This window comes from Notolepis coatsorum (assembly GCF_963971535.1).
Source record: "Notolepis coatsorum genome assembly, chromosome: 2".
Classification (NCBI taxonomy): domain Eukaryota; kingdom Metazoa; phylum Chordata; class Actinopteri; order Aulopiformes; family Paralepididae; genus Notolepis; species Notolepis coatsorum.
In genome coordinates, this window is record NC_140166.1 from 71,915,160 (window position 1) to 71,940,787 (window position 25,628).

General features: G+C 47.7%; 1 protein-coding gene across 1 annotated transcript in view; it reads left to right on the forward strand.

Moving 5' to 3' along the window:
* Positions 1 to 25,628, forward strand: part of frmd5b (FERM domain containing 5b) — a gene marked incomplete at both ends in the record, with an annotated part of 336,639 nt that overhangs the window by 309,519 nt on the left and 1,492 nt on the right. The window contains 4 exon segments of the mRNA XM_084308217.1: positions 143 to 234; positions 5,085 to 5,159; positions 11,644 to 11,712; positions 11,916 to 12,022. Of these exon segments, the coding sequence (XP_084164343.1) occupies positions 143 to 234; positions 5,085 to 5,159; positions 11,644 to 11,712; positions 11,916 to 12,022 (343 nt within the window).

Genomic DNA, 25,628 nt, shown 5'->3' on the forward strand with positions numbered 1-25,628 from the left:
TGACGATGATGTAACAATGGTTATTTGAAAGTTATGGAGTTCTTGAATCCGTAGATGAAATTCCAAGAGAGCACGGACACCTGAAAGGGTACAAATACATGAGGGATTCATACCAACAAGTTCTACAATGTGCTTGTTACAGGATAAGAAAATCATACTGACATACTTTGCACCTACTCCTGAGGCCTGTAAACACCTATGGAAGTGTGGTGTTGAGAACCAGGCCTTCTTCAAGTGAGTCACATGACGATTCATTATTTAATCGTTCTACTACAAACTATAGCTTTTTTTAACTATTTCTTTGAGGGGGCTGTAAAGTGAAGAATCAGCGTTTAAATCTCAATTGATGATTTGTTTTAGACCCCTCCCCATGTTTTTGTCTTCTTGGAGGCATGACTGTTACGTTGAACGATACAGGACCCAAGTAGGTGACTCTGAGACAGTTGTAAGCAAGAAGCCTGTGGGCACGTTTATTATAAACCGCTGTGGGGTTGATGACTCGTTCCACAGGGTTAAGATCCCACGTAACGGGAGGAGAGCTTGCGGGACGTCGTTGGGATGGGGGCAGGTCACGGGCCAGGAGCCATACGTGCTGGCTGGGTTGGTAGGCCGGGGCTGACCCGCTCGGAGGCTTGGAGCAGATCCACCAGATCCGGCGACAGCGTGTAGGAGGCGTGCCCGCGTGGATGGACTGCCACTTCCGTCTCCTGCTGAGGAAACTTCGGAGGCTGGTAGCCGAGAGAACATTGGAATGGTGATAACCCATTAGCCGAGTTCAAAAGGGAATTGTATGAATACTCAACCCATGGCAGGTACTGGCTCTCCACGAAGCCGGCTACTCGTGGTGACACAGCGGTGGGCCGTCTCCAGGCACTGGTTGGTGCGCTCCGCCTGCCCATTGGTCTGGGGGTGGTAACCCGAGGAGAGACTGACCGTGGCCCCAATACCTTTACAGAAGGCCTGCCACACCCATGAAGTGAACTGGGGACCACCGTCGGATACTATATGCTTGGGGATCCCGTGGAGGCGGTGGAGGGGAGCTTGGGTAGGGCCACAAAATGCGCCTGCAGTACCGGTCAACAATAGTGAGGACAGTGGTGTTACCTCGGGACTCAGGAGGACCGGAAAGGGCCGCAGGAGACCAGCCGGAGGATGGTGAGAGGCCTTGCTCCGTGCACAAGTCTGGCGGGACAGGCGGCCACAAACTCCCAGGTGTCTGCTTCCATGGAGGGCCACCAGAAGCGGCGGCGGAGAAAGAACAGCGTCCAAGAGGTCCCTGGGTGGCACACGAAATGGCTGGCATGCCCCCCCCACACCCTGGAGCGCACAGGGGGAGGAACAAAAATACGGTTAGGTGGGCTATTACCTGGGCTGGGGTGGTCCTTGGGTACCTGGGCCATTGGGGTGAATCAATGGCCCAGGTGACGACGCCCACCACACGCTCCGGGGGCAGGATGGCGTCCGGAGGGCTGGCGTCCGGCGGAGCGGTTCCTCTGTGGAGACGGGAGAGAGCATCCGCCCGACCATTTTGGGAGCCTGGGCGGTAGGACCCGCCTTTACGTAGGTCAGGTTACGGTGGTCTGACCAGAACAGGAAGGGCTACTCCACGCCTTCGAGCCAGTCCCCAATGTCATAGTTCCACTCCGTGGGGGTGAGACGTTTTGGAGATAAAGGCACCAGGGATGGAGTCAAGTCAAGTCAAGAGTTTTAATTGTCACGGCATACAGGTATACAATGAAATGCGGCTGGTCGCTGATCCTCCTCGGACCGCCGGGACAGGGCCACGCCCAGTCCAGAGTCAGAACCTCCACCACAAACTGTCGACAGGGGTCAGGTTGACTCAACACCGGAGCCTGGGGAGAACAGCTGTTTAAGACTCCCAAATGCAGATTCAGCCTCCGGTGGTCCAATCGATGAAGAACCGGTGGTAGAAAAACCAGAGCTTGGGCGGGTCTGGGGGGTGGGCCCACTTCAGCACTTGTCTTGACCGTCTGGGGGGTCCGCACGGATGTGCCCTGCCTCCGCAATGTAGCCCAGGAAGCCAACTGACGAGGTGTGGAACTCGCACTTCTCTGGCCTTCCCCTAGAGCCTGTTCTCCAGGAGGCGCTGAAGAAGCAGGTGGACGTGCTGAACGTGCTCATCAAGGGAGGAGGACAAATGTAAATGTTAACCACAAAAACATGAATCATGTCCAGCAGGACATCATTCACAAGAGCCTGAAAAACAACGGGGGGCGTTGGTGAGCCCAAACGGCATTACCCGGTACTCGAAGTGGCCCACGTGTTGAAAGCCGTTTTCCACTCGTCCCCCCCAGTCTAATCTGCACCAGACGGTAGGCGTTGCGGAGGTCCAGCTTGCAGAAGACGGTGGCTGTGGAAAGGGGCTCAAAAGTGGAACTCATTAACGGCAACGGATGCTTGTTTTTAATGGTCATGTCATTTAACTGGCAGTAGTCAATGCATGGTCTGAGAGAGCCATCCTTCTTGGAGACAAAAAAAACCTCTGTCGTCATGGGAGAGGCCGAGGGTCGGATGATTCCTGACGCTAGCGAATCAGAAATAATATGCCTGCATTGCCCTCTTCTCCGGCAGCGATAGGCTGTACAACTGTCCCTTGGGAGTGGGGCCGCCAGAGAGCAGTTCGACCAGACAGTTGGCATGACACGGTGTGCTCCAGCCTAGTATTTTCCCCAATGTCCAGGATATCTGGGGGTCGTGACGCACAAGCCAGGGTCTGCCTAGAATAAGTGGGATAGTGGGAGAATCGAATATAAAAAAGTGTAGAGACTCAACAAGATTCCCCCGAAACAGTTAGGGTTACTGTCTCCGTCACATGGGTTATGGTACATAGCGGCCGTCCATCAAGCGCGAGAGCCTCTAACGGAGTCTCTAGGGGAGTCCAAAAATGCACAGAGCGCGAGAGACTGCTGGTTCCAAGCGAGAGTAGCGGGAATTAACAGGGGCGAATTCCCCCTCTCCTAGTAAGTCCGATATTTTGGGCACATGAGACAGGAGTGGATAAAGAGCAGCGCTTGCCCGCAGTACTGGCAGAGACGGCTGCGCATATGTTGCTCCCTCTATGGGCTCCCACCCCAGACTCATTAGGCCGGGTGACAGTCACAAGCTTGGGATGGGAACGGCCTGGGCCCCGGGAGGTGGACGGAGAGGGGCGGGGCAGTTACGAGGACACGGCTGATGGCTCCGCAGCTGCATTCCACGCACCATTCCTTCCTCTCCCATCATAAGAGCCAAACAAATAAGCTTGTTGCAAGTCTTTAGGCGGTCCTTCAAAAGTCCATCCTATAGCTCCTCGCTCGAACCCCGCCGGTAAGAGCTGAGAAGGGCTTTGTCATCCCACCCACTGTCCGCGGCAAGAGTACGGAACTCGAGCATATACTCCGCTACACTCCGGTTGCCCTGCTGAATAACATGGAGCTCTGTCCCGGTCATCCGAGCCATCAGTGGGGTGGTCAAACGCATGACTGACCTATGGAAAGCCGCAGAATTATAATTAAGTGCCAGGTTCTGTCTGACAGTAGCCGTAGCCCACTTGAGGGCCGACCCGGCCAATAAAGAAAATATAAACGCTACCATGGCGCCGTCGTGAGTGTACCGGCTGGGTTGGTGCATACAAATTAGCTTGCACTGAACGAAGAACCCCCAGCAGAGGTCGAAACTTCCCTCGTAGGGCTTGGGAGTAGCCAGGCGGGGTTCCGCCTCGGTAGGTCGAGTGGAGCGAAGGGGGTCCAGGGCTACGGGAGGCGACCGGGGATCAGGGTTGGCTGAGGACCCGTCCATCCAATCAAGGCGGGCCACGATCACTCCCAACGCCTCGCTTAACTGTTTCTCCAGACCCGACCCGGAGAGTGCTGCTAGTGGTGCTGCTAATGTTTGTGGACTGTGGAGTGTGTATCTAACCTATGTGTATGCAAAATGTAAGACTATGTGTTTTACTTACCGGTGTTGCAAAATAAATGGCTAAGCGGGGTGTTGGTGCGATGTGTGTGCGCCTAACTAAATTGTCCAGTCTAGAAGATATCCGAGGGGCAAGCGAGAGGTGATAACCGGGGGGTCCATCCGCGGGAGTGACGGGAGCCAGAGTCAGGGTGGTGAAACACAAGGGAGTGTCCGTGGAATCATAGTTCTAATTATGTTCTGGCAACGTGTTTTAGATCTGGCTGGTTCTTGTAGAGCAGGTCCCTCATCAACGGCAGGTTTGCGCTGATTGCGTGCCGGTGCGCCGCTGCCCACGTTGCACATCCGTAGAGGTAGAGGGCAGGGGTGCGCGCACTGGTGACTCCAGCCGACCCACAACAATGACTTTGACTATACAGATTGTTATTTGTGACTTTGACCATACAGATTGTTATTTGTGACTTTGACTATACAAATTGTTATTTGTGACTTTGACCATACAGATTGTTATTTGTGACTTTGACTATACAGATTGTTATTTGTGACTTTGACTATACAGATTGTTATTTGTGACTTTGACTATACAGATTGTTATTTGTGACTTTGACTATACAGATTGTTATTTGTGACTTTGACCATACAGATTGTTATTTGTGACTGACTATACAGATTGTTATTTGTGACTTTGACCATACAGATTGTTATTTGTGACTTTAACTATACAGATTGTTATTTGTGACTTTGACCATACAGATTGTTATTTGTGCAGAACTTGTGACCAGAGTGCCTTTTTCACATTCTTTCCCACATTCTTTCACAGCTTCTCTGTATTTCCCTGAAATCTGAGTTGCATGTGTGATTGTGTCACTAACATGGAACCTATCCAATATGTGGTAACTTGACACCTTTAGCTTCAGCATACACCGAAAGCAGGAGTACTAGGTATTGACATTGAGGTTATACAGAATTATATAATATAATTTGCATACTGTAGATGTGAAAATGTATTCATCAAGCCATGATTTGGCTCCCTTAATAACTCACTTTTCACTGAAAACAGAATTGATCAAATATTATACATTTGACTATAACACATAGAAAATACATAAAGAGAAACACATATATACATATATATATATATTATATTATTTCTCTCCATTCGCTCATAGGTTGGAGAAGTCGAGCCAAGTCCGCACTGTGTCCAGTAGCAATCTCTTCTTCAAGGGTAGTCGCTTCAGATTCAGGTATGGAATGTCGGCATGAAGATCCACTTACATGGTTTATTTATCTATAATATTTTAACGACCACAGATGCCTAGACTTGCTACTAGCCCTTGGCCAAATGCGTCGGAGCATTTAGTTGCCTGGTTAGTGCTGTCGGCTGTGGTCTAAGCGATCCGGGTTTGATTCCCACTTCCCCCTAAATTCGCTAATATATACTGCAAAAACATAAGATTAGCTTTGATTGATTTTATCGGCCACCATAGTGGGAAGGTCTTCTACTGTACTTACATTGAATTATGTTACATTGAACATAATAAATAAAACTGGGGCCTGTACATTTTTGGCCACCAGACAGATCATTGACCTCAGTATTTTTAACAATGTGGACAGGATGGAGTGGATGCGTGAGTCACTGAGAGACATTCACTCTTCTAGGCCGGTCCCCTACACTTCATGGTCCAGCAATTATTATTATAATTATTATAATAATAATTATTATAATACTACTACTACTACTACTACTACTACTACTACTACTACTACTACTACTACTACTACTACTACTACTACTACTACTACTACTACTACTAATAATAATTATTATTATAGGGTATTATTCATATGTATTCATAAGCATGTTTAAAGTTGGAATAGTAGGCCACATGTACAGTAAGCCTAAGTCGCCTCATTGAGCAAAGCTTTCCATCAATGGATACTCGCTGCATCATGCATTTGTGAGGTAAGCCTCCATTGGTGAATCAGACAGGGGCCTAACATGACCTACTCTAAACCGCCTCAAACAACATGTACTGCAGTAGTAGTAATAGTGTTAGTAGGCTAATACTCACCACCTGTTGGATTGTTTTTCTAATTTGAAGCCTCTGATGTAGAGCACCTCTGATGTAGAACACCTCTGATGTAGAACACCTCTGATGTAGAACACCTCTGATGTAGAGCACCTCTGATGTAGAACACCTCTGATGTAGAACACCTCTGATGTAGAGCACCTCTGATGTAGAGCACCTCTGATGTAGAGCACCTCTGATGTAGAGCACCTCTGATGTAGAACACCTCTGATGTAGAACACCTCTGATGTAGAGCACCTCTGATGTAGAGCACCTCTGATGTAGAACACCTCTGATGTAGAACACCTCTGATGTAGAACACCTCTGATGTAGAGCACCTCTGATGTAGCACACATCTGATGTAGCACACATCTGATGTAGAGCACCTCTGATGTAGAGCACCTCTGATGTAGAGCACCTCTGATGTAGAGCACCTCTGATGTAGCACACATCTGATGTAGAGCACCTCTGATGTAGAACACCTCTGATGTAGAGCACCTCTGATGTAGAACACCTCTGATGTAGAACACCTCTGATGTAGAGCACCTCTGATGTAGAGCACCTCTGATGTAGAACACCTCTGATGTAGCACACATCTGATGTAGAACACCTCTGATGTAGAGCACCTCTGATGTAGAACACCTCTGATGTAGAACACCTCTGATGTAGAGCACCTCTGATGTAGAGCACCTCTGATGTAGAGCACCTCTGATGTAGAACACCTCTGATGTAGAACACCTCTGATGTAGAACACCTCTGATGTAGAACACCTCTGATGTAGAACACCTCTGATGTAGAACACCTCTGATGTAGAACACCTCTGATGTAGAACACCTCTGATGTAGAACACCTCTGATGTAGAACACCTCTGATGTAGAACACCTCTGATGTAGAGCACCTCTGATGTAGAACACCTCTGATGTAGAACACCTCTGATGTAGAACACCTCTGATGTAGAACACCTCTGATGTAGAACACCTCTGATGTAGAACACCTCTGATGTGTAGAACACCTCTGATGTAGAACACCTCTGATGTAGAACACCTCTGATGTAGAACACCTCTGATGTAGAGCACCTCTGATGTAGAACACCTCTGATGTAGAGCACCTCTGATGTAGAACACCTCTGATGTAGAGCACCTCTGATGTAGAACACCTCTGATGTAGAACACCTCTGATGTAGAGCACCTCTGATGTAGAACACCTCTGATGTAGAACACCTCTGATGTAGAGCACCTCTGATGTAGAGCACCTCTGATGTAGAACACCTCTGATGTAGAACACCTCTGATGTAGAGCACCTCTGATGTAGAGCACCTCTGATGTAGAGCACCTCTGATGTAGAGCACCTCTGATGTAGAACACCTCTGATGTGTAGAACACCTCTGATGTAGAACACCTCTGATGTAGAACACCTCTGATGTAGAACACCTCTGATGTAGAGCACCTCTGATGTAGAACACCTCTGATGTAGAGCACCTCTGATGTAGAGCACCTCTGATGTAGAACACCTCTGATGTAGAACACATCTGATGTAGAACACCTCTGATGTAGAGCACCTCTGATGTAGAACACCTCTGATGTAGAACACCTCTGATGTAGAGCACCTCTGATGTAGAACACCTCTGATGTAGAACACCTCTGATGTAGAACACCTCTGATGTAGAACACTGCTGATGTAAAGCAAAGCAGGCTGTAAGTTTGCGGCAAGATAGGACGTCAACTGCCATAGTACAGCATGCCCATGGCTCGGCTATGTGCTGCGTTCTGAAGCAGGGGTATATTCAATATACTGAATGTAGATCATGTGTATCTCTATCTTTTATTCTCTATTGTAGTAATAATCAACCTAATAATACAGAGTCTGGGGGGTTGCCAGCTACGACATGTGCAAACGTGTCTCCAACTGCCTCTGACTGCCCGCCTTTAAGTTAAAAGCCCAGATACTGTATACAGTAAAGTATACCATAGTAGAGAACAGCCTGAATGTTATGTGAATGTTCTTCACACAGGAACGACGTAGCTGGAAACCATCTATTGTTCGAATGTTTCCATGTAGTATAGTACAAATTCCTTTATGGAGACAAATAATATATATACAACATACACAGGGCCGCCTGGGAGAAATGCGAGGCCCCATGCAAGATTTAAACGCGAGCCCCCCCCCCTAAAAGGTAAAAAATATATATATATAGGGGAGCTCCAGTAGCTCACCACGTACCGCGAGCGCTATTTCAGCGCCGTGGACAACCGTGCTCGTCACGGATCTGGGGCTTAGCGAGTTCGAATCCCGACTGCAGCCGTGCCCAGAGTGTCTTCCCCCCCATCTGAACCCTTTCAGCCTGTTTCTGTCGGTCATCCTTGACCAGTATAAATGTGATAAACACATAAAAGAGCCAGGGGAATGGCCAAAAGTTTAAAAAAAAATATATATATATAATTTTTTTTTTTTTATACAGTCAACATATTCTTAAATAATAGCGCTGCCCGAGGCTGGGCATGATACAGTCAACATATAGCAAGAGAGAGAGCGAGAGAGAGCTCCCGTTCTACAGTCAATATACAGTGTTATCGCTGCACAGACCCGGCAATGCCCCTGACCCTCCACCAGAGCAAGGCCAGAGAGAGAGAGAGAGAGAGACACACATTGGAAAGAAACAACCCAAAACCAGAGCAAATTGAAATGCTATTTGGCCCTAAACAGAGAGTACACAATGGCAGAATACCTGAGCACTGTGACTGACCCAATACTAAGAAGATCCTTGACTAGGTACAGACTCAGCGAGCACAGCCTAGCCATCGAGAAAGGCCGCCATAGGCAGACCTGGCTCCCAAGCGAAGACAGACCCACTGCACACAAGATGAGGTGGAAACCGAGCTCCACTTCTTAACAACCTGCCCACTATACCAAGACATACTTCCCACAAATTGCAAACACCCAAAGAGACTTTGAAAACATCGACAATAACTCAAAACTCCCATACCTACTGGGAGAAATACAAGAATGTGAAATAAAGCCCATTTGAATTGAAGAGAGAGAGATAGATAGAGCATGTATGTGTGTGTTAGAAAGAGAGAGATAGAGAGAGAGCATGTCTGTTTGTGTGTGTGTGTTAGAGAGAGAGCATGTATATGTGTGTTAGAAAGAGAGAGAAATATAGAGAGAGAGCATGTCATTTTGTGTGTTAGAGAGAGATATAGAGCATGTCTGTGTGTGTTAGAGAGAGAGAGAGAGAGAGAGAGAGAGCACGTGTGTTTGTGTGTTAGAGAGAGAGAGCATGTCTGTGTGTGTGTGTTAGAGAGAGAGCATGTATGAGAGAGATAAGCAAAGATGAGCCCCTAAAGGATATTCAACTTTTAATGGAAGAACAAAACAGAAGGAAAAGATAACTTCACAAAGGCAACATGAATATACATAGATCCAAAAGGACAAAGATCAACACTTAAATCCAAAGAGAAGAGGGTCTATACCAGAGAAAACAAAGTAGCAAGGAGCCAATGGCCGACATCAGCTAAATAGGCTAACTGCAAATAGAGTAGCCAGGTACTGACACCAGGCCACACACCGTTAGCTACTACAACAGCTAGCCGGCCCGTTTGGCTCAATATAACGTTAGCTACGTTAGCTAGCCGGCCCGCTTTGGCTCAATATAACATTAGCTACAACAGCTAGCCGGCCCGTTTGGCTCCCGAGAGAGAGAGAGAGATATATCCACGGCGGGAATAGAATAGAGTGCATTAAAAACTCACCAAACGTCCAAGAGGATGGAGACAACCGCGTGGAGTTGACGAAGTTCATCTGCCGAATGACCGTCCTCTTCATCTTGGCATAACAATGCTGCACGCGCGCTCTCTAGGTTAGCTAACGCTAGTTAGCCTTTAGCTAAGCTAGCTACTAGCCGACATCATCATGGCTATCCCGACTGAACCACACGTTAGCACTCGATATTATAACGTAGCTAAAGCTAACTAGCTGTCCCTGCCTTTAGCTAAGCCGACATGGCTAGCCTGACTGAACTGTCTAACATGCAACAACTTTCATCTTCAGTCCATCTGCCGAATGACCGTCCTCTTCGTCTTGGCTGGCATAACTAAGCATAACCTCCAAAGCTGCATGCGCGAAATAGTCAAACGCAGCTTGAAACCAATAGTATGTCTGCTGCAGAGCCCCAGAGCTCCAATAGTGAGTATGTCTGCTGCAGAGCCGCAGATCCAGGAACAAGTCAGACACATTCTACAAACATGTCTAATGTGAAATATATAAGCATATAAGCAAAACTAGATTTTAGGTCTGTGATGAAAAAGGGCCTCGCGGGAAGGTGGGCCTCGCAAAAAAGAAAAAAGAAAAATATTTAATATTTAAAAAAAAAAAAATTGCGAGGCCCCCCTTCCCGCGAGGCCCTGTGCGACCGCACTGCTCGCACACCCCCTGAGGCGGCCCTGAACATACAGTATAAAAGATACGGTACATACTACATACATGCACACATCTAGGGGTCACGTATGGTAAAAGCGCCCCCTGGCTGCCAATCTAGACACTCCATGAGATTGGCATTTCAATTACCAATATAAGCATTCTAATTCCCCCATACAAACACCACAACATACATACACAATACAAACACACACCTACATACAACCACACAGATAATGTAATACATAATAATACACACACGCACACACACACACACACACACACACACACACACTCCCCCCCCCCCCCCCCCCCTTCCTCTGCACTGTCGGCTGCCTCGTGTGAGGGATCACTCCCCCCCCACCCCCCCACCCCCCTACAGCCCTGTAACAACCCCAACCCACTCCCCCCTCCTTCCGTACATGGCGCTGCCTAGGACGGCTGCCAGTCTGTTTGCGGTGGTGAATACGCATTATGTTTGTCTCAAGGCTCTGTACCATTATTACTATCTAAAATGTAATAATTGTGGAATATTACAGTAATGAGCTGTATGTGTATGATCCAAGCGTCCTATGATCCTCATAGGAGCATAACAGAAAAAAGCATTCCATGTGAAGGTATTCTGTATTTTTGCATGTCAACTAATATAGAAACTTGAACTTGAACTTGAACTTGAACGAACAAACACACACACACACACATGTAGTTGTGTTAAATCAGAATATGTGCAAAGGTACAGAGCGAATGGACCAAAAAAAATAAAAAATAAGAAATATATAATATATCAACAATTATATTAGTTGTAATAATAATACAATTATATGATTCAATAAAAAAGTCATCATCAGTGTAACACGGTCCCTCCTGGGTCCAGATGGGTCCACTGTGCATAGAGCAGTGCCAGGCACCACATAGGCCCACACTCTCCACAGCAGAGCAGAGCATAAATGCTTATATTAAAATACCTGCAATTCCCCAAGGCTTAGTTGTTCCCATCCCTTTAGGAATTTCAAGGTTTGTAATTTTCTCCTAGAGATGTTAATATTTCCATCATCCGGTGTCTTTTTAGATTAGGTTTTGAAATCTAATATATTAAGCTACTGTATGTGTATATGTTCCTCTTTATTATGAGTGCTTTTGAATTCAACCAAGGTATAAATTCCTATATACCTTAGTAATGAAAAGTATTAATTTTGTATAATTCTTAGATCAATAGAATGATGTTTTGCTGACTGTTTTCTCTCAGTGGCAGGGTTGCAAAAGAGGTCATGGAGCAAAGTGCCAAAATCAAACGGGACCCCCCGGAAATTCACAGGTGAGACTTCCTGTGTGATCCAACGCGATTACACCTTGTATGGTTTCTATTGGATAGTCGGCGGGTTTAATTATAAAATAAATAAATAAATAAATAAATAAATGTATCTCTCCATCTGTGTGTGTGTGTGTGTGTGTCTGTGTCTGTGTCTGTGTGTGTGTGTGTGTGTGTGTGTGTGTGTGTGTGTGTGTGTGTGTGTACAGGGCTGGCCTGGTGCCTAGTAGGAGCTGTCCATCCATCACTCACGGACCTCGACTGACCAGTGTACCACGAACCCGACGGAGAGCTGTGCACATTTCCATCATGGAAGGTGAAACACACACACACACACACACACACACACACACACACACACACACACACACACACACACACACACACAATGCCAAACAATCTCCAACTTAACCAATATCTTTATTTTGAATGAATCATAAAATCTCTTTTCAAAATCTTTTTAGACAACTGTTTTGACTTAAACTATGATATTCTGTATAATATCTGTCCTGCATCACATGGAGCTACATTTAAAAAGTGTATCATAAAACATTAGAGGACATTCAGTTAGAAGTACTCAGTGGTTTGAACCAGAGACCCTGTCCCTTGTTCCATGCTCTCTCATCACACTAAACCCCCTGATCAAAGATCACTAAACCCCCTGATCAAAGATGAGTAAACCCCCTTATCAAAGAGCACGAAACCCCATCATCAAAGATCACTAAACCCCCCTGATCGAAGATCACTAAATCCCATCATCAAAGATCACTAAACCCCTTGATGAAAGATCACTAAACCCCTTGATCAAAGATCACTAAACCCAATCATTAAGGATCACTAAACCCAATTATTCCGTAACTCCTTACCATAACCGTACACATGGCAACAACATTCCTAAACCTAACCCTTAACCTAACCAAAACCTTAACCTAAACTCTAAAATAGTTCCTTTACCTCTGACCAATGTCCCAATGACAAAAAACTAAAATCTGACAAAATGGACACACACACAGACAGGGATACACACACCGAACACTGTGACCTCATTTTCTTCTTCTAAATTACATGCTATACTATGTTATTTGATACTATCTTGTCTAGCACAGTCTCTGGAGCGTAACAGTAAGAAGCATTTTGTATGAAAGTATTCTGTACTTCTGTATGACAACTATTAAAGAAACTTGAAACTTGAAACTTGAACACACACACGCGTGCACACGTGCACACACACACACACACACACACACACACACACACACACACACACACACACACACACACACACACACACACACACACACACACACACACAGATAATAGATACTGTATACTCAATGTGAAACAAGTCTTTGGCTGCCTTTTCACTAATGTGGTATTGAAAGGGAGTGGTGTTACTGTGGCTCAGGGTCATGTCTCTAGCTGGAGGCAGCAAGGTCTATTCTGGTCGTATGTGAATAGCTTGGGAGCATTTCAAAGCAATGGGTCCAGGATCTGTGGTGGCACTCTGTGTCTGTATGGATTAGAACCCTGCAAAGCTGCTATTCTGGACCTGTTAATAATCTCCACACACACACACACACACACACACATATAAAGACACACACACACCCACCGGTTGGAAGTCATCCTAATGAGGAACTACTGGCAGCTACGGCCGTGGTTTAGGTGTGACGTTGGCTACCTTTTTTTAATCAAATAATAAGCAATATAAGGTGATGTATTTTAATTATTTTGGGGAGCAGGAACTGTAGTGTCTCATGAACCTGTAATCAGTACATGTGTGGGAACTGAATAAATGTTCAATTTTCTTTTGTAATTGTACTTTTTTGAGCAATTTTCAAAAGCAGTAATTTGACCTTTACTTAAGTATATTGGGTTTTAAAACTTTTAAGTATTGTAATGTGTGGCGGCTGGGTGGCACAGCGGACATTGCGCTCGTCACCAACGCAAGAGACACCGGTATCGAATCCGGCTGTCAGCGTTGCCTCCGGCTCGGGCCGGCCGTCATACTGACTCATTTGGCAGAGTCAGCGGGAGGGGAGTCGATGGGTGGTAGTCTGGTCGTTGTGAACAGCGACTCCTACAGGTCGGTCAGGGCGCCTGCACAGCAAAGACAGGAAAATGGCGGGGGCAGTGTGAGCCTCCTACACGTTACTCCTCGCCAAATGAGAGTCCGCGCTGGCAGGTGAAAAGATGTGACTGGCTGCCTCCACATGTATCGGAGGGGACATGTGATGGGGTTCTATCCTCCCTACGACCGGCCAGTAGGGGGCACATGCGAGCAACGATCAAGACAGGGGAGGGGAGAATTGGCACGGCTAAATTGGGATGGGAGAAAAATTGAAAAACGGAGGAGAAAAAAGTGGATTAAAAATGTGTTATATTTTAAATAGCATTTTTCTTTTTTTTTTTTATCTTTTTCCCCCTCCTTTTTCCTCCGATTTTCTCCCATCCCAATGTTAGTCGTTATGCCAATTCCCAATCCCCTTCCTGGTCGCTGCGCACTTACCCCCCACAGTCGGTCTGGGAGAGTGGAGGCTATCACGTGCTTCCTCCGACACACGTCTAGCCAATCAACCGCTTCTTTTCACCTGGCAGCGCGGACTCTCACTGAGAGGGTGTAACGTGTGGAAGGATCACACTATCCCACTCAAGTCCTATCCGCGCTTAGCAGGCGCCCCGACCGAACTGTAGGAGTCGCTGTTTACAACGACCCGGACCCACCCCGGCAGCTTTCCCACCCTCTAATACTGCCAATTGTATTAGTGTGAACGACCAGCCAAGCTGGTGACACGCCGGGAGCTGGATTCGAACAGGCGAATCCAGCGTCTCCGGCGTTGGTGACGAACGCAATCTCCGCTACGCCACCATACATGTATGTATGTATGTATGTATGTATGTATGTATGTATGTATGTATGTATGTATGCATGTATGCATGTATGTATGTATGTATGTATGTATGTATGTATGTATGTATGTATGTATGTATGTATGTGTGTGTATGTGTGTGTGTTCATCCTGTCAAATATCATCTTTCATAACAGATACAGATGAAGATATTGGTACATATAGCATTCTTGTTTTCCTTCTTAGGCTCATTTGCACAAAACCCAGATAGTTAATCCTATGAAACAACGCGCTCCCTTTGTCTCCCAAGGAATAGATCCGACCTCATGCTGTTAATCCCCAACAAATATTCTCCTTGAATCTGATAACTGCCATCAAAGCATAACCAGCCTGATGAACAGCCATGGTGTGAGAGAGAGAGAGAGAGAGAGAGAGAGAGAGAGAGAGAGAGAGAGAGAGAGAGAGAGAGAGAGAGAGAGACATTGATCCAGGATCCTGCTGATCTGAGTTCACCTGATGCTCTTGTCTTCTTTCGTTCTTTATCAAAACAAAGATTAAACTGTTATTGAAAATGATATTTCTGCATATCCCTTCTAGTTTCACACACACACACACACACGCACACGCACACGCACACACACACACACGCACTCACACATGCACACATTCCTTATTCTGTATTTATTCAACAAGCCTTTTTACTCCAGCTATAACACACTTGCAGCCACACAAAAAAAAACTCTCTAGCACGGATGTGGCTGTGGAAGAAAGTCATCAATGATATTATTTCACTCTACATCTACATCTGCATTCTTAAATGGGATATTTACTTGAAGCAAACTTTCCCTATACAGCAACCAAGCGCACCACAGGCGCACGCCCGTGTCTCAAGCATCTTTCGCTTCAAGCAGCCACATGCTCACAAGAGCCTATAGTTTGTCATCAACAATAGAAGCCTATAGTCTACTGCTCACTCCAGAGTCTGCTTTTCTCAGCACCTCCAACTATTACATGCCTATGGGCTAATCATAATCATCCACACTCCATCAATGTTGACATTTTCTGTACAACTTATCAAAATGAAAATGTTTTATGGGATTGTCAGCACAGGTTACTCCCTACATGTTGAATCTTGCTTTACTTTGTTCATGCAAACAACCTCTCTACTGTACATGAATGCACACGTGGCACACACAAGCACATTGTATTTTGCATTGTGAAAAAAGAATAGTGGCACAGCTGTGTGCGTCAGTCACACTCTATATATCCCCTCCTCTCTCACTCCCTTTATCTCTCTCTCTATATTTATCTATATATCTACTCACACAGACAGAAGGTTCTCTAGAGTGTCTTTAGGGGGTATCGTAGTTCTGACATGTTGTTTTGACAGGAGATCGGGTTGCAAAGGGCACTTACTGTCCCTTCAAATGAATACAGATCATAGCCTCTTCCACCCCCCACCGCCCTCCCAAAAGGGATTTTTGCCTGCTGTCAAATGTCTAAATGCTTTAAACACAACTACCCTGGTGGTGGGTACGGAGTTCGTCCTGACGACTGTGTCCTTGAACAAGGCACTGAACCCCTATAATTGCTCCAGCGATGCCCTGTGGGTGAAATGCCTGCATGTATGTTTCTCAGCGGAATATGTGAAATAATAAATAATAAATCCCTAATTAGTCTTTTATCTAATTCTAACCTTTCCGCGCAAGCAGTCACCATGCTGACTACACCAAACATTGGTGTTATTATTGTTTTATTGTGGATCCCCATTAGTCTACACCAAAGTGAGACTACTCTTCCTGGGGTCCAAACATTAAAAATACAAACACACACAAAAGAAATAACATAAAAATATAAAACCACAAACATTGAGGTACTCACAAGAAAACATCACAACGAACAAAACAGTGAATAAAAGCTCACTCAATATTCATAAGTTAGATATCACAATTCTCAACCATAAAATACAAATTACATATTCAGTCCATAAGAACAAAACAGATCAAAATCATATATATGATTTGAACTCATATTATAGCATAACTTTTCTCAAGTCACCGATCACCTTTATATTTCCATACTCATTTCAAAAGTCAATGGCCAAAATGTAACTCATTATTCATGAGCGCAGTGTTGCACCCCACTGTCCGAGCACTAAAACAACCCACTCCCCTTGTGTGTTGATGACCTGTAGCTTGTTCCTCCCGTGCGGGAATTTCCACTGGTAATAATATCCCTGTCTCTGAGAATAGACTCCACTGTCAGGCCCTCTCCATGTATGTCACGCTGCCCGGGAGGTTAGGTCAATTGTAACACAAGTGAATCACATTCCTCGGACCCCCCCCCCCCCCCCTCTCTCTCTCTGATAGTCTGTCAGACTAGAGCTGTGATTCTCCCAGCCTCCCTCCCTCCGTCCCAGACCCAGTTTGTGGGAGCTCACTGCAGCGCCGTGTAGAGAGTTCCATAGAGACAAGAGCAGACAGGGGGATACCAGGAGGAGGGTGGGGGTGGAGAGAAGAGAAGGCGGTCGGTTGGACGGATCAGCGTAGCTCTGTGACGCACACCGACCATGGTGAAGTGCCTGATCTGCATCAGGACCAAGGTGAACGTTCACCTGCGCATGATCAACCACTGCTGCCGCGATGTGACGGTGCGTGTTCTGGCCATGGGGCCCCGACTCATAGGCAAGGCTCTGGGGGCGCTGCCCCTGCTCCCTGCTCTCCCCGGGGCCTCCTCCTTCCCCTCGGGGTCTGGTTCTGGTCCTGGCTCAGGGGAGACCTCCAGGGGGGCCATTTCCAGGCTGGAGGTCCCGGCCGTAGTCTACGGTGCTGGAGGTGGCCCCAGCCGAGGGACCAGCTCTGCAGGTAAAAGACGGGGTTTTTTTTTTTTTTTTTATCAACAATGACTCTGGTTGACTGTGATGTTTTTGTTAAAATGTGATGTTTCTTCTTATTGATGGTGGATTTGAACTGTGTTGAACAGAGATTTGAAAGCTCTGTGGATGAAAGTGTTAGACTAATCTGCTTGACTTCAGTACTCAACATGTACAGTAAGGGCATATGTAGCCTATCATTTCATGAAATAATAAACAACTTTTGATGGCGTTGATACATCGTATCCCTGTTCCGAGCTTGCTGGTCACTATAGTGAAACAGAAAAACAGTTGTGTCTATTCATAATGATATTCAGATGGTTCCTTGGACTTAGTTAGCTAAGAACCAGATGAAGCTGGCATGCAGTTTGATTCGCTCTGGAAATCACCATACAATCATCAGCTAATTCCAAATGAATGGCATTCATAGGGGCCACTGTAACACGTTTCACGAGTCTAAAATCATCTTACATCGACAATACATTGTTTTCTGCTAAATAAAGATACCTATTATCTAACCCCATGACTTGGAGTTAAACCATGTATCTGATACATTTAGCATTAAGGGTGGAGTTAAACCATTTGATACATTTTGCATTATGGAGTTAAACCATGTATTCCAGTTTTGCCTGGTCATCTACTATTTATTTATTTATTAACACACAGTTAAACAAAAGTAAAAACAATACATAATAAGTTATAACCATTGTGAAGGAGAAGTTAGAAGCCTAGAGGCTTATCGAGAACGTCCCGTTTTATAAAATCAAACATACAAAAATATACATATTATAAAATACCAGAATACATTCAAAAGATACGTGTTAATACAAACATACATACACAAGGTACATACATGCATATACTGTATACTGCGTACATAGTAATATATAACAACCCACCCACCTGCCTACAAACCTACCCACCAACATAACCAAATGCATACCTACATGTATGCGCTCTCAGTCCATAGAACTATCTGAAGATCACATGAAAGAAACTAAAGGAACAGGAGTTATCCTTTAAGAGGTGAAGTTCATTACAGTGGTCACCAGACATGACCGTGGCAAGCAGCTCTGAACGCCATTCGGATAGTCAAGTCAAGTCAAGAGTTTTATTTGTCACGGCATACGGATATACAATGAAATGCGGGTGGTCTTGCCTGCAACGATGTGCAATTGGTACAACATATAATAGAATCCAATAAAAAAATGTGTGCAATAAAATTGTGCAATAACAGGTAGCAGGTAACAATAAATGTGTGCAATAACGGGTAACAGTTAACAGTTAACAGTAGTAGTAATAGTAGTGCAATACACTGTTACTGTTGCTAATACTAATTTAAAGTGGCCTTTCCTTTTGGCAATAAGTGGGGTGCGTGCGGCCTGAGTGTGTGCCCGCTCATGCTAAAGTGTTACAGTGGTACTCAATGTTCATTGTTCAGGACTCTGATGGCCTGGGGGAAGAAGCTGAGCCTAAGCCTCTCTGTCCTAGTAGCTGGGGTTCGCAGGCGTCTGCCTGACCTCAGCAGCTGGAACAGGCTGTTATTGGGGTGGTGAGGGTCTTTCATTATCCTGCAGGGAGAGCTGAGGAAGGATGATATGTGAGGCCTTTGAGGAAGCGCTCTTCGCGTTGCATGTTTACCTTGGAGGCGCAGGGTGCAAGACGACCCCCAATGCCAGTCTGAAGTCAATAATTGGACATGCATTATTACATGCAAGACAGTCTCTTGAGTAAATGTTGTTGCAGTGGAGGCATGACAAATATGGGAATGGTGGTACTGCCAAAACAAAAAACAAAAAGACCTGGACTTGTAATTTATTGATTTATAATTATAATTTCATCCCTAGCCACATGATGAATATGTTTTTGCATAACCTTCATCAGAGCATACTGTGTATAAATAGTGTGGCAGCCAGTGTGGGTTCTAGGTTTAGGCCTACTGGTAATTAATTTGTTTTGCTGTGAGGAGATAGATAGCCTTGTCCCATCACAGCAGCCTGACTACCTGGGGAGACAATGTTATGGATCAGGACTCAAAATGTCCCACATGACAAGCATACTAGGGTGTTTTAATGACGTTGAGGAACAAATTATAAAGTGTGTGAGTGTGTATTGTTGTACATAATCACATCAGCTCTGGAAACTAGAGTGATTAATTCGGTTTGAGAAAGAAGTTACAGGTTGAAAAAAACCTCAGCTCAGAACTAGGCAGAATCTGCATGGCTCGCTGATAACAAACTATCATTACACATGGGCAAAACAGAGTCCATTCTCTTCGGTTCAAATAACAAACTCAGCAAGACCGACGGCTTCTCAGTTACAGTGGGTGACAATATTGTCACAAGGAAATATGAAATTACCTACCTGGGCTCCATGGCATCCAATGTAATAAAAAAAAGTCAACCAACGAACTCGATTCTTGTACCGGATCTCCTCTCTGGTAAACAAGAACACCCTGAAGACTCTGGCAGGAGCACTCATACAAGGGTACTACGACTATTGCACCTCATGGTACCAAAGCACCTCAAAGGCGCTAAAAACTAAATTACAAACATCTCAAAACTAACTGGTCAGACTACTGCTTGACCTTACTCCTAGAACCCACCTCACCCCTGCCCACTTTGACAACCTAGGATGGCTCAGAGTAGACGACAGCAACTTGCAATGGGCCTGGTCTACAAGATAGACTACACGACCAAGGTACCCATGTACATGTCAAAATACTTCCCAAAGGTCAGTGAATACCACGATCACAACACCAGAGGGAGCTCCACAAATCATGTTAAACTCAGATTCGGCTCAAACAAGGGACTAAACACGTTTCGCAATTATGCCACATCAATGTGGAACGCCCTACCCAAAGCTGTAAAGGAATGTGAATCACTACCCACTTTCAAAAACAATCTCAAAGAACACCTACGGGAGACTGCAATTCGAAACTGGCCCATGTAAATGTCCTAACCCAACCCCCTCCAATGTACAGTAAATGACCAAGTATGGTTGTCAATATTCCAATGTACAGTTATATATCGTATTTGCTTTCGCGTCCCGCTCTGAGCCTTATGAGATACCCCTTATCTCCTATGATACCTATTGTATCTCCAACGAAAACAACTACATGCACCCCACCTGTCTGGGGCCCCGCCCCTATGGTGGCACCGCCCATATAACCGTGACTCTGGTCACCAAAACACCCTTCCTCTATTTTCGTCCCAGCGTAATGGCTGCGTGCACCATACGTTAACTAGCAGGATGAAAAAGATCAGAGTCATAATGTTGAAAGCTTACCGGAGGTTGCTGGCCCCTGGCATCTTCGACGCATGTTTTCGGCGACACGACGGGCCTATGTTGATGTTCCTCGTCTAATGACAGCAGATCGAGGTTCAGCTGTACAAGATTGGCTGTCGGGCCAGCTTGTACTCAGGTAGGCCCTGTGTCTTCAGGCATGGGTATTAGTGTTAGTAATGCTGGTTTGTTTTGTTACACAACCATGTTGTGTGTTGGCGCCGGGGGCAGGATGGTTTGGTGAACGTTCACTGCAGGGAACGGTTTCCAAGCTGTCTTGGGCGTGCTACTAAACATCTACTGCTATGCTACATGCTATCGCTAATGCCACATGCTATTGCTACTGCTAACTGCTACGCTGTTCTAATGTCTCCGCCGTGAGATGTTGTCACTTCTCCCTCCTCTTGCCCGGTTCATCAATGAAGGTCAGTCGGTAGCTGTTGTGGGTTTTTTTGATGAGTCCTATTTACCTTTTTTCGGGTAAATGGGTTGACAACAGGGTAGGCCGTGGCTAGGTTTCCTAGCCAGGTATATTACCTTGTGTTCCGGCGGGGTCTATGGAACGGTGTCCCCATCTGGGGCGATGCGTGAGCTCGGCGGTGTAGCAGTAGAGCTATATTACTGCAGGATGGGACTTAACGGCGGGTTATGGCTCAGCTGGCTAGTTCCTATCCACATTGACGTCGGGTAGTGGGGCTATGGGTCCAGCCGACATGGTAAACATGTTGCGTGTCTGTGCGCAGGCGTTGTCGATCTGGGTCCCACATCGCCTCACGCTAGGCTGTAGTAGTATAGGGGCAGGGCCGCCTGGGAGAAATGTGAGGCCCTGGGCGAATTTAAACGCGAGGCCCCCCACACCCTGAGGCGGCCCTGTGTAGTGGGCTATTGTTTCGTTCTGTCACTCTGCTATGAGAAGGTCTGTCTTGCTACAGTTTTCTCTCCTCTCAACCATTCATACTGACGGTCAATCGGTATACTGGGGGAGTAGTGCGGGGGGGGGCTTTGTTTACCTTTTTTGGTAAATGGGCTAAGCTAGGGCTGGTGTGCTGTTGTGAATATTTTGAATGAAGGCGGGACTAGTTCGCTCTGGTCCGCCTCCCCTTAACGTTGTGTGTATGGGTTTGCTCATTCTACAGTATTTTGTGGTTTAGTTCTTTTATTCATTTAACCCTTTCATGGTGCACACCACAGTGGAGGTTGCTGTTTGCAACCACCACTGGTGCTCCGTGTTAACATCAGTCCTTTGTTTTTGACATATTGAAACAGTGCCCCGCCCGGTCGACGCCATGGGTGGGTCGGCCTGGCGAGTGGCTGGTGGGCTGTTAAAGCTTGTACCGCCATGGTATGGAATTGGCAACGATTAGAACTGTGTTCGAATTGCTGTTTTTTTCTATTAAAAAAATTGTGTCTGGTGGCGGGGCCTTGAGGGCCAGCCGACGTCGACACATCGCGCGAGGTTGTTGACGTTATTAGCTTTGACCCAGCCGCAAGCTATAACCGCTCAGGGTTCCCCTCTCCGCAGGGGATTTTGGTCTTCTGCTGGAGCGCGGGCGGTATTGTCCTAGGCCCTACACCGCCTCACACCGCGCAGCCAGAAGAGGAGAGAGCACGGCCTCGTCAGCGGCGATGATGAGGCCCTCGACAGGCGGCCATGTTTTACCCCGCCGGAGGTATCCTGGGCGTTGATTCGACAGGTGTCCACAAGGCCGACAGCCTTGGCGGCCGAGGGATCGGCCATGTAGGATGGGTTCGGCTTGAACAAACAAGCCGTCACCGTCCTGCCGCGAGCAGCCCGCTCTTCGATCACTCCCTTCCCCAACACCAGCGGAAAAAGTGGGCTCTGATTGTTTCCTTTGGCTGCGGGCCGCGTGCCTTCGTTGATGCGCGGGCGGCCCCCCTTTCGCTTCTCATGGGGACAGGGGCTGACACCCAGTTGATGGCTGAGCCTGGGTCTGTCCGTGAGAATGTTGTGCTGTCAAGTGGCTCCCACACCTTGAACTGTGTTGGTTGAGCCTGGTGTTACATCTGTCAACTTAAGTGTTGTCAGCAGGGGGGCTCGAAACCTTTTGAGGCACACAGTGTGGGCTTCCCCGGCCTCGCCTTCGCCAGGCCAGGTATCATGTTGGTGCCTCCCACTCCTGAAATATTGGCAAGTGGTCGCAGCTCACATGATTTGGGGTGGTAGTAATATCACTGCAGGGCTACGGTGTGTAGGAACCCATGGGGGCCTTACACCTTGCATGTCCGGCTGCAGAACAACTCCTCAGCATGTTCTGGAGGGGTGTTCAGTGGGGGGGCTTTTTTCATCGGAAGCCCCCCGTATCAGACCGGCCCTTTCTGTCGGGGTTCCCCCTTGGGTGCGATTGCTGCTCGCACGGTTCCAGGGTTGGCTACGCACAGCGGGGGGACCGGGCCAACTATCTACAGTTCCTGGCGGACCTGCGTCACGTGACGGCGGGTGCGTTGGGAGTGTTGTCACATATGACTACGGCAGTACCATATGTCGAGGTGGATGGAGAGAACGCTGAGGCGGGGACTTGTGTTTACACAACCCCACCCGTTTTCAGGTTTGGTACAGACCCTATTGTCAGGGTCTCCAGCAGTGACAGCTCTGGTCAACGAGATCCAATCTCTGTGGACGAAGCAAACCATCGTCGTGGCGTTCTCCTCCCGGTGTTCTCTGCCTGAGAAGTCGGGAGGGAGGGGTGTAAGACCCAGGCTGGACCTGTCCCATGGGAAGATTCAGCATTTTTTGGATCATCTCCTACCTGTTGAACACTGTCAGGTGAGGGTCTGGTTCTCCTCCATAGACCTGTAGGATGCGTATGCGCATCTCCGATCTTCCATCCTAGGGCTTACCTACGCTTCCTTTGCAGGGTTAGCGTATGAGTACCAGAGGCTGCCGTTCGGTTTTCTCTGGCTCCCCGCATCTTCACCAAGTGCGTGGAGGCCGCACTGGGGCCTCTGCGTCGTCAGGGGTTACGGAGTGTTCTGCCCTGATGACGTTCTGGTCCTTCGCGGTCAAGGTGGATCGTCAGGTCTCGTACCAGGCAGGTCTCTACCAGCCTGGGGTTGCTGTAGACTGGATGTAGAGTACTCCTCTTCCCAGTCAACGGTTGGAGGGCTATGGGCATCCATCTCAGAGCGTGTTGTCAACACGCTCGGGAGGTTCCGTCCTAGGACGGTTACGGCGCTGTCTCACGTCGCGTTTTCACCGACGCCTCCCTCGCTGGTGACGGGTCGGGCCAACGCAGTAGGGGGCAGCTGGCAAACCATGCTGCCCGGTCTGCGCTACGTTCAATGTGTTGGTGTTGAAAGCGGTCCTTCTGGTCCACAAATGGTGTTGATCAGGACGGACGATACGACGTCAGTGTCGTGTATCGACAGACAGGGAGGAGTACGCTTCCCCTGTCTGCACCAGGCGGCGGGCGGCTGGCTATGGGCGTCCTCCATCTGCGCAGCCTGAGGGCTCCCCACGTCCCGGGCAGGGATAATGTGGGTGCAGGTGTACTGTCACGGGGCGGTCCTCATCCTGACGGGTGAGGATTACGTCTGGACATGGCCAGGCGGGTCTGGGACCGATGCCGTGCCGCCAGGGATTCTTCCCCATACATCTGTTAGGTCAGTTGTTGGGACGGGTACATTGAGGGGCGCAGGTTCTTGATCCTGATGGTGTTACCATCTGGAATGCGTATGCTCCCTCCACTGTCGCGCTTACGCGGGCAGATGACGTATGTTCCAAGTGTGGTGTAAGGCGGGGGGCCGGGACTCAGTCTCCTGCCCCCTGGATGCTGTCCTTAGTTACCTCCAGTCTCTCCTTGAGGTTTCGACGGTGAGGGTATATGCAGCAGCTATATCCTCCTATCATGAGGGGTTTGAGGGGATGTCTTGTTCAGCCACTCTCTTGTGAAGCGTTTCCTGCTTGGCGCTCGATGCGTTAAGCCGGTGCAACGCTCCTTGGCTCCGACTTGGGATCTTCAATTGGTCCTCGGTCGGTTGTCCTTGGCCCCGTTTGAGCCGCTCGAGCAGGCGCCGTTGGGACAGCTGTCCTTCAAGACCGCGTTCCTACTGGCTGTCACTTCCGCTAAACGCGTAGGTGAGCTCTGTGCTCTCTCGGTACGTCCAGAGTGCCTGTCTTTTCGGACCGATTGCGGTGCCACTCTGCGACCTAATCCTACTTTCATGCCTAAGAATATCCGGAGTTCCTTCCGCTCCCGGGATATTGTGGTTCAGGCGTTTCGTCCTCCTCCTCACACTAGTGAGTTAGATGCGGGCCTTCACCTGTCATGTCCAGTCCGTGCTTGGGGATTTACCTCAGCCGTACTCAGGACTTCAGGGTTACCGACCAGCTTTTTGTCTGTTACGGTGGGGCTCGTGCTGGTAAGGCACTGTCGGAGCAGCGCCTGTCCCATTGGTTGTGCGAGGGCATTACCCTCTGCTACACGTTGGCTGGGCAGGATCCCCCTGGGGGCGTCAGGGCGCACTCCACTCGTGGGGTGGCTGCTTCTGCCGCTCTCCTGGGTGGGGCCTCGGTGGAGGACATCTGTGCTGCAGCTTCATGGTCTTCCCCGGGTCCCTTTGTAAGGTTTTACCTCATGGACATGACCGGGGGTTCTGTCTCCCAGGCGGTTCTGGGGTCTGTGGCCTTTCCTGCTTCCCGTCCTTTGGTCGGGTAGCAGGAGTGTATGGGTATGGGCCACAGTGTGTTGAGTCACACGTGGTTCCGCCTGTACGGTGTGTTCAAGGGGTTCTAGTTCCCTCTTGTTCGCATTCAGGTGGAGTTGACTGCGCCCCCCCTTCATTAGGAAGGATGGGGTGACAGGGCTCCCCGCACCCCTTGATGTGGGCTTACGGGTCCTCAGGGGGTACATTTGTCGGGTCTCGCGTCCGCTCTTCCCCATATCTCATAAGGCTCA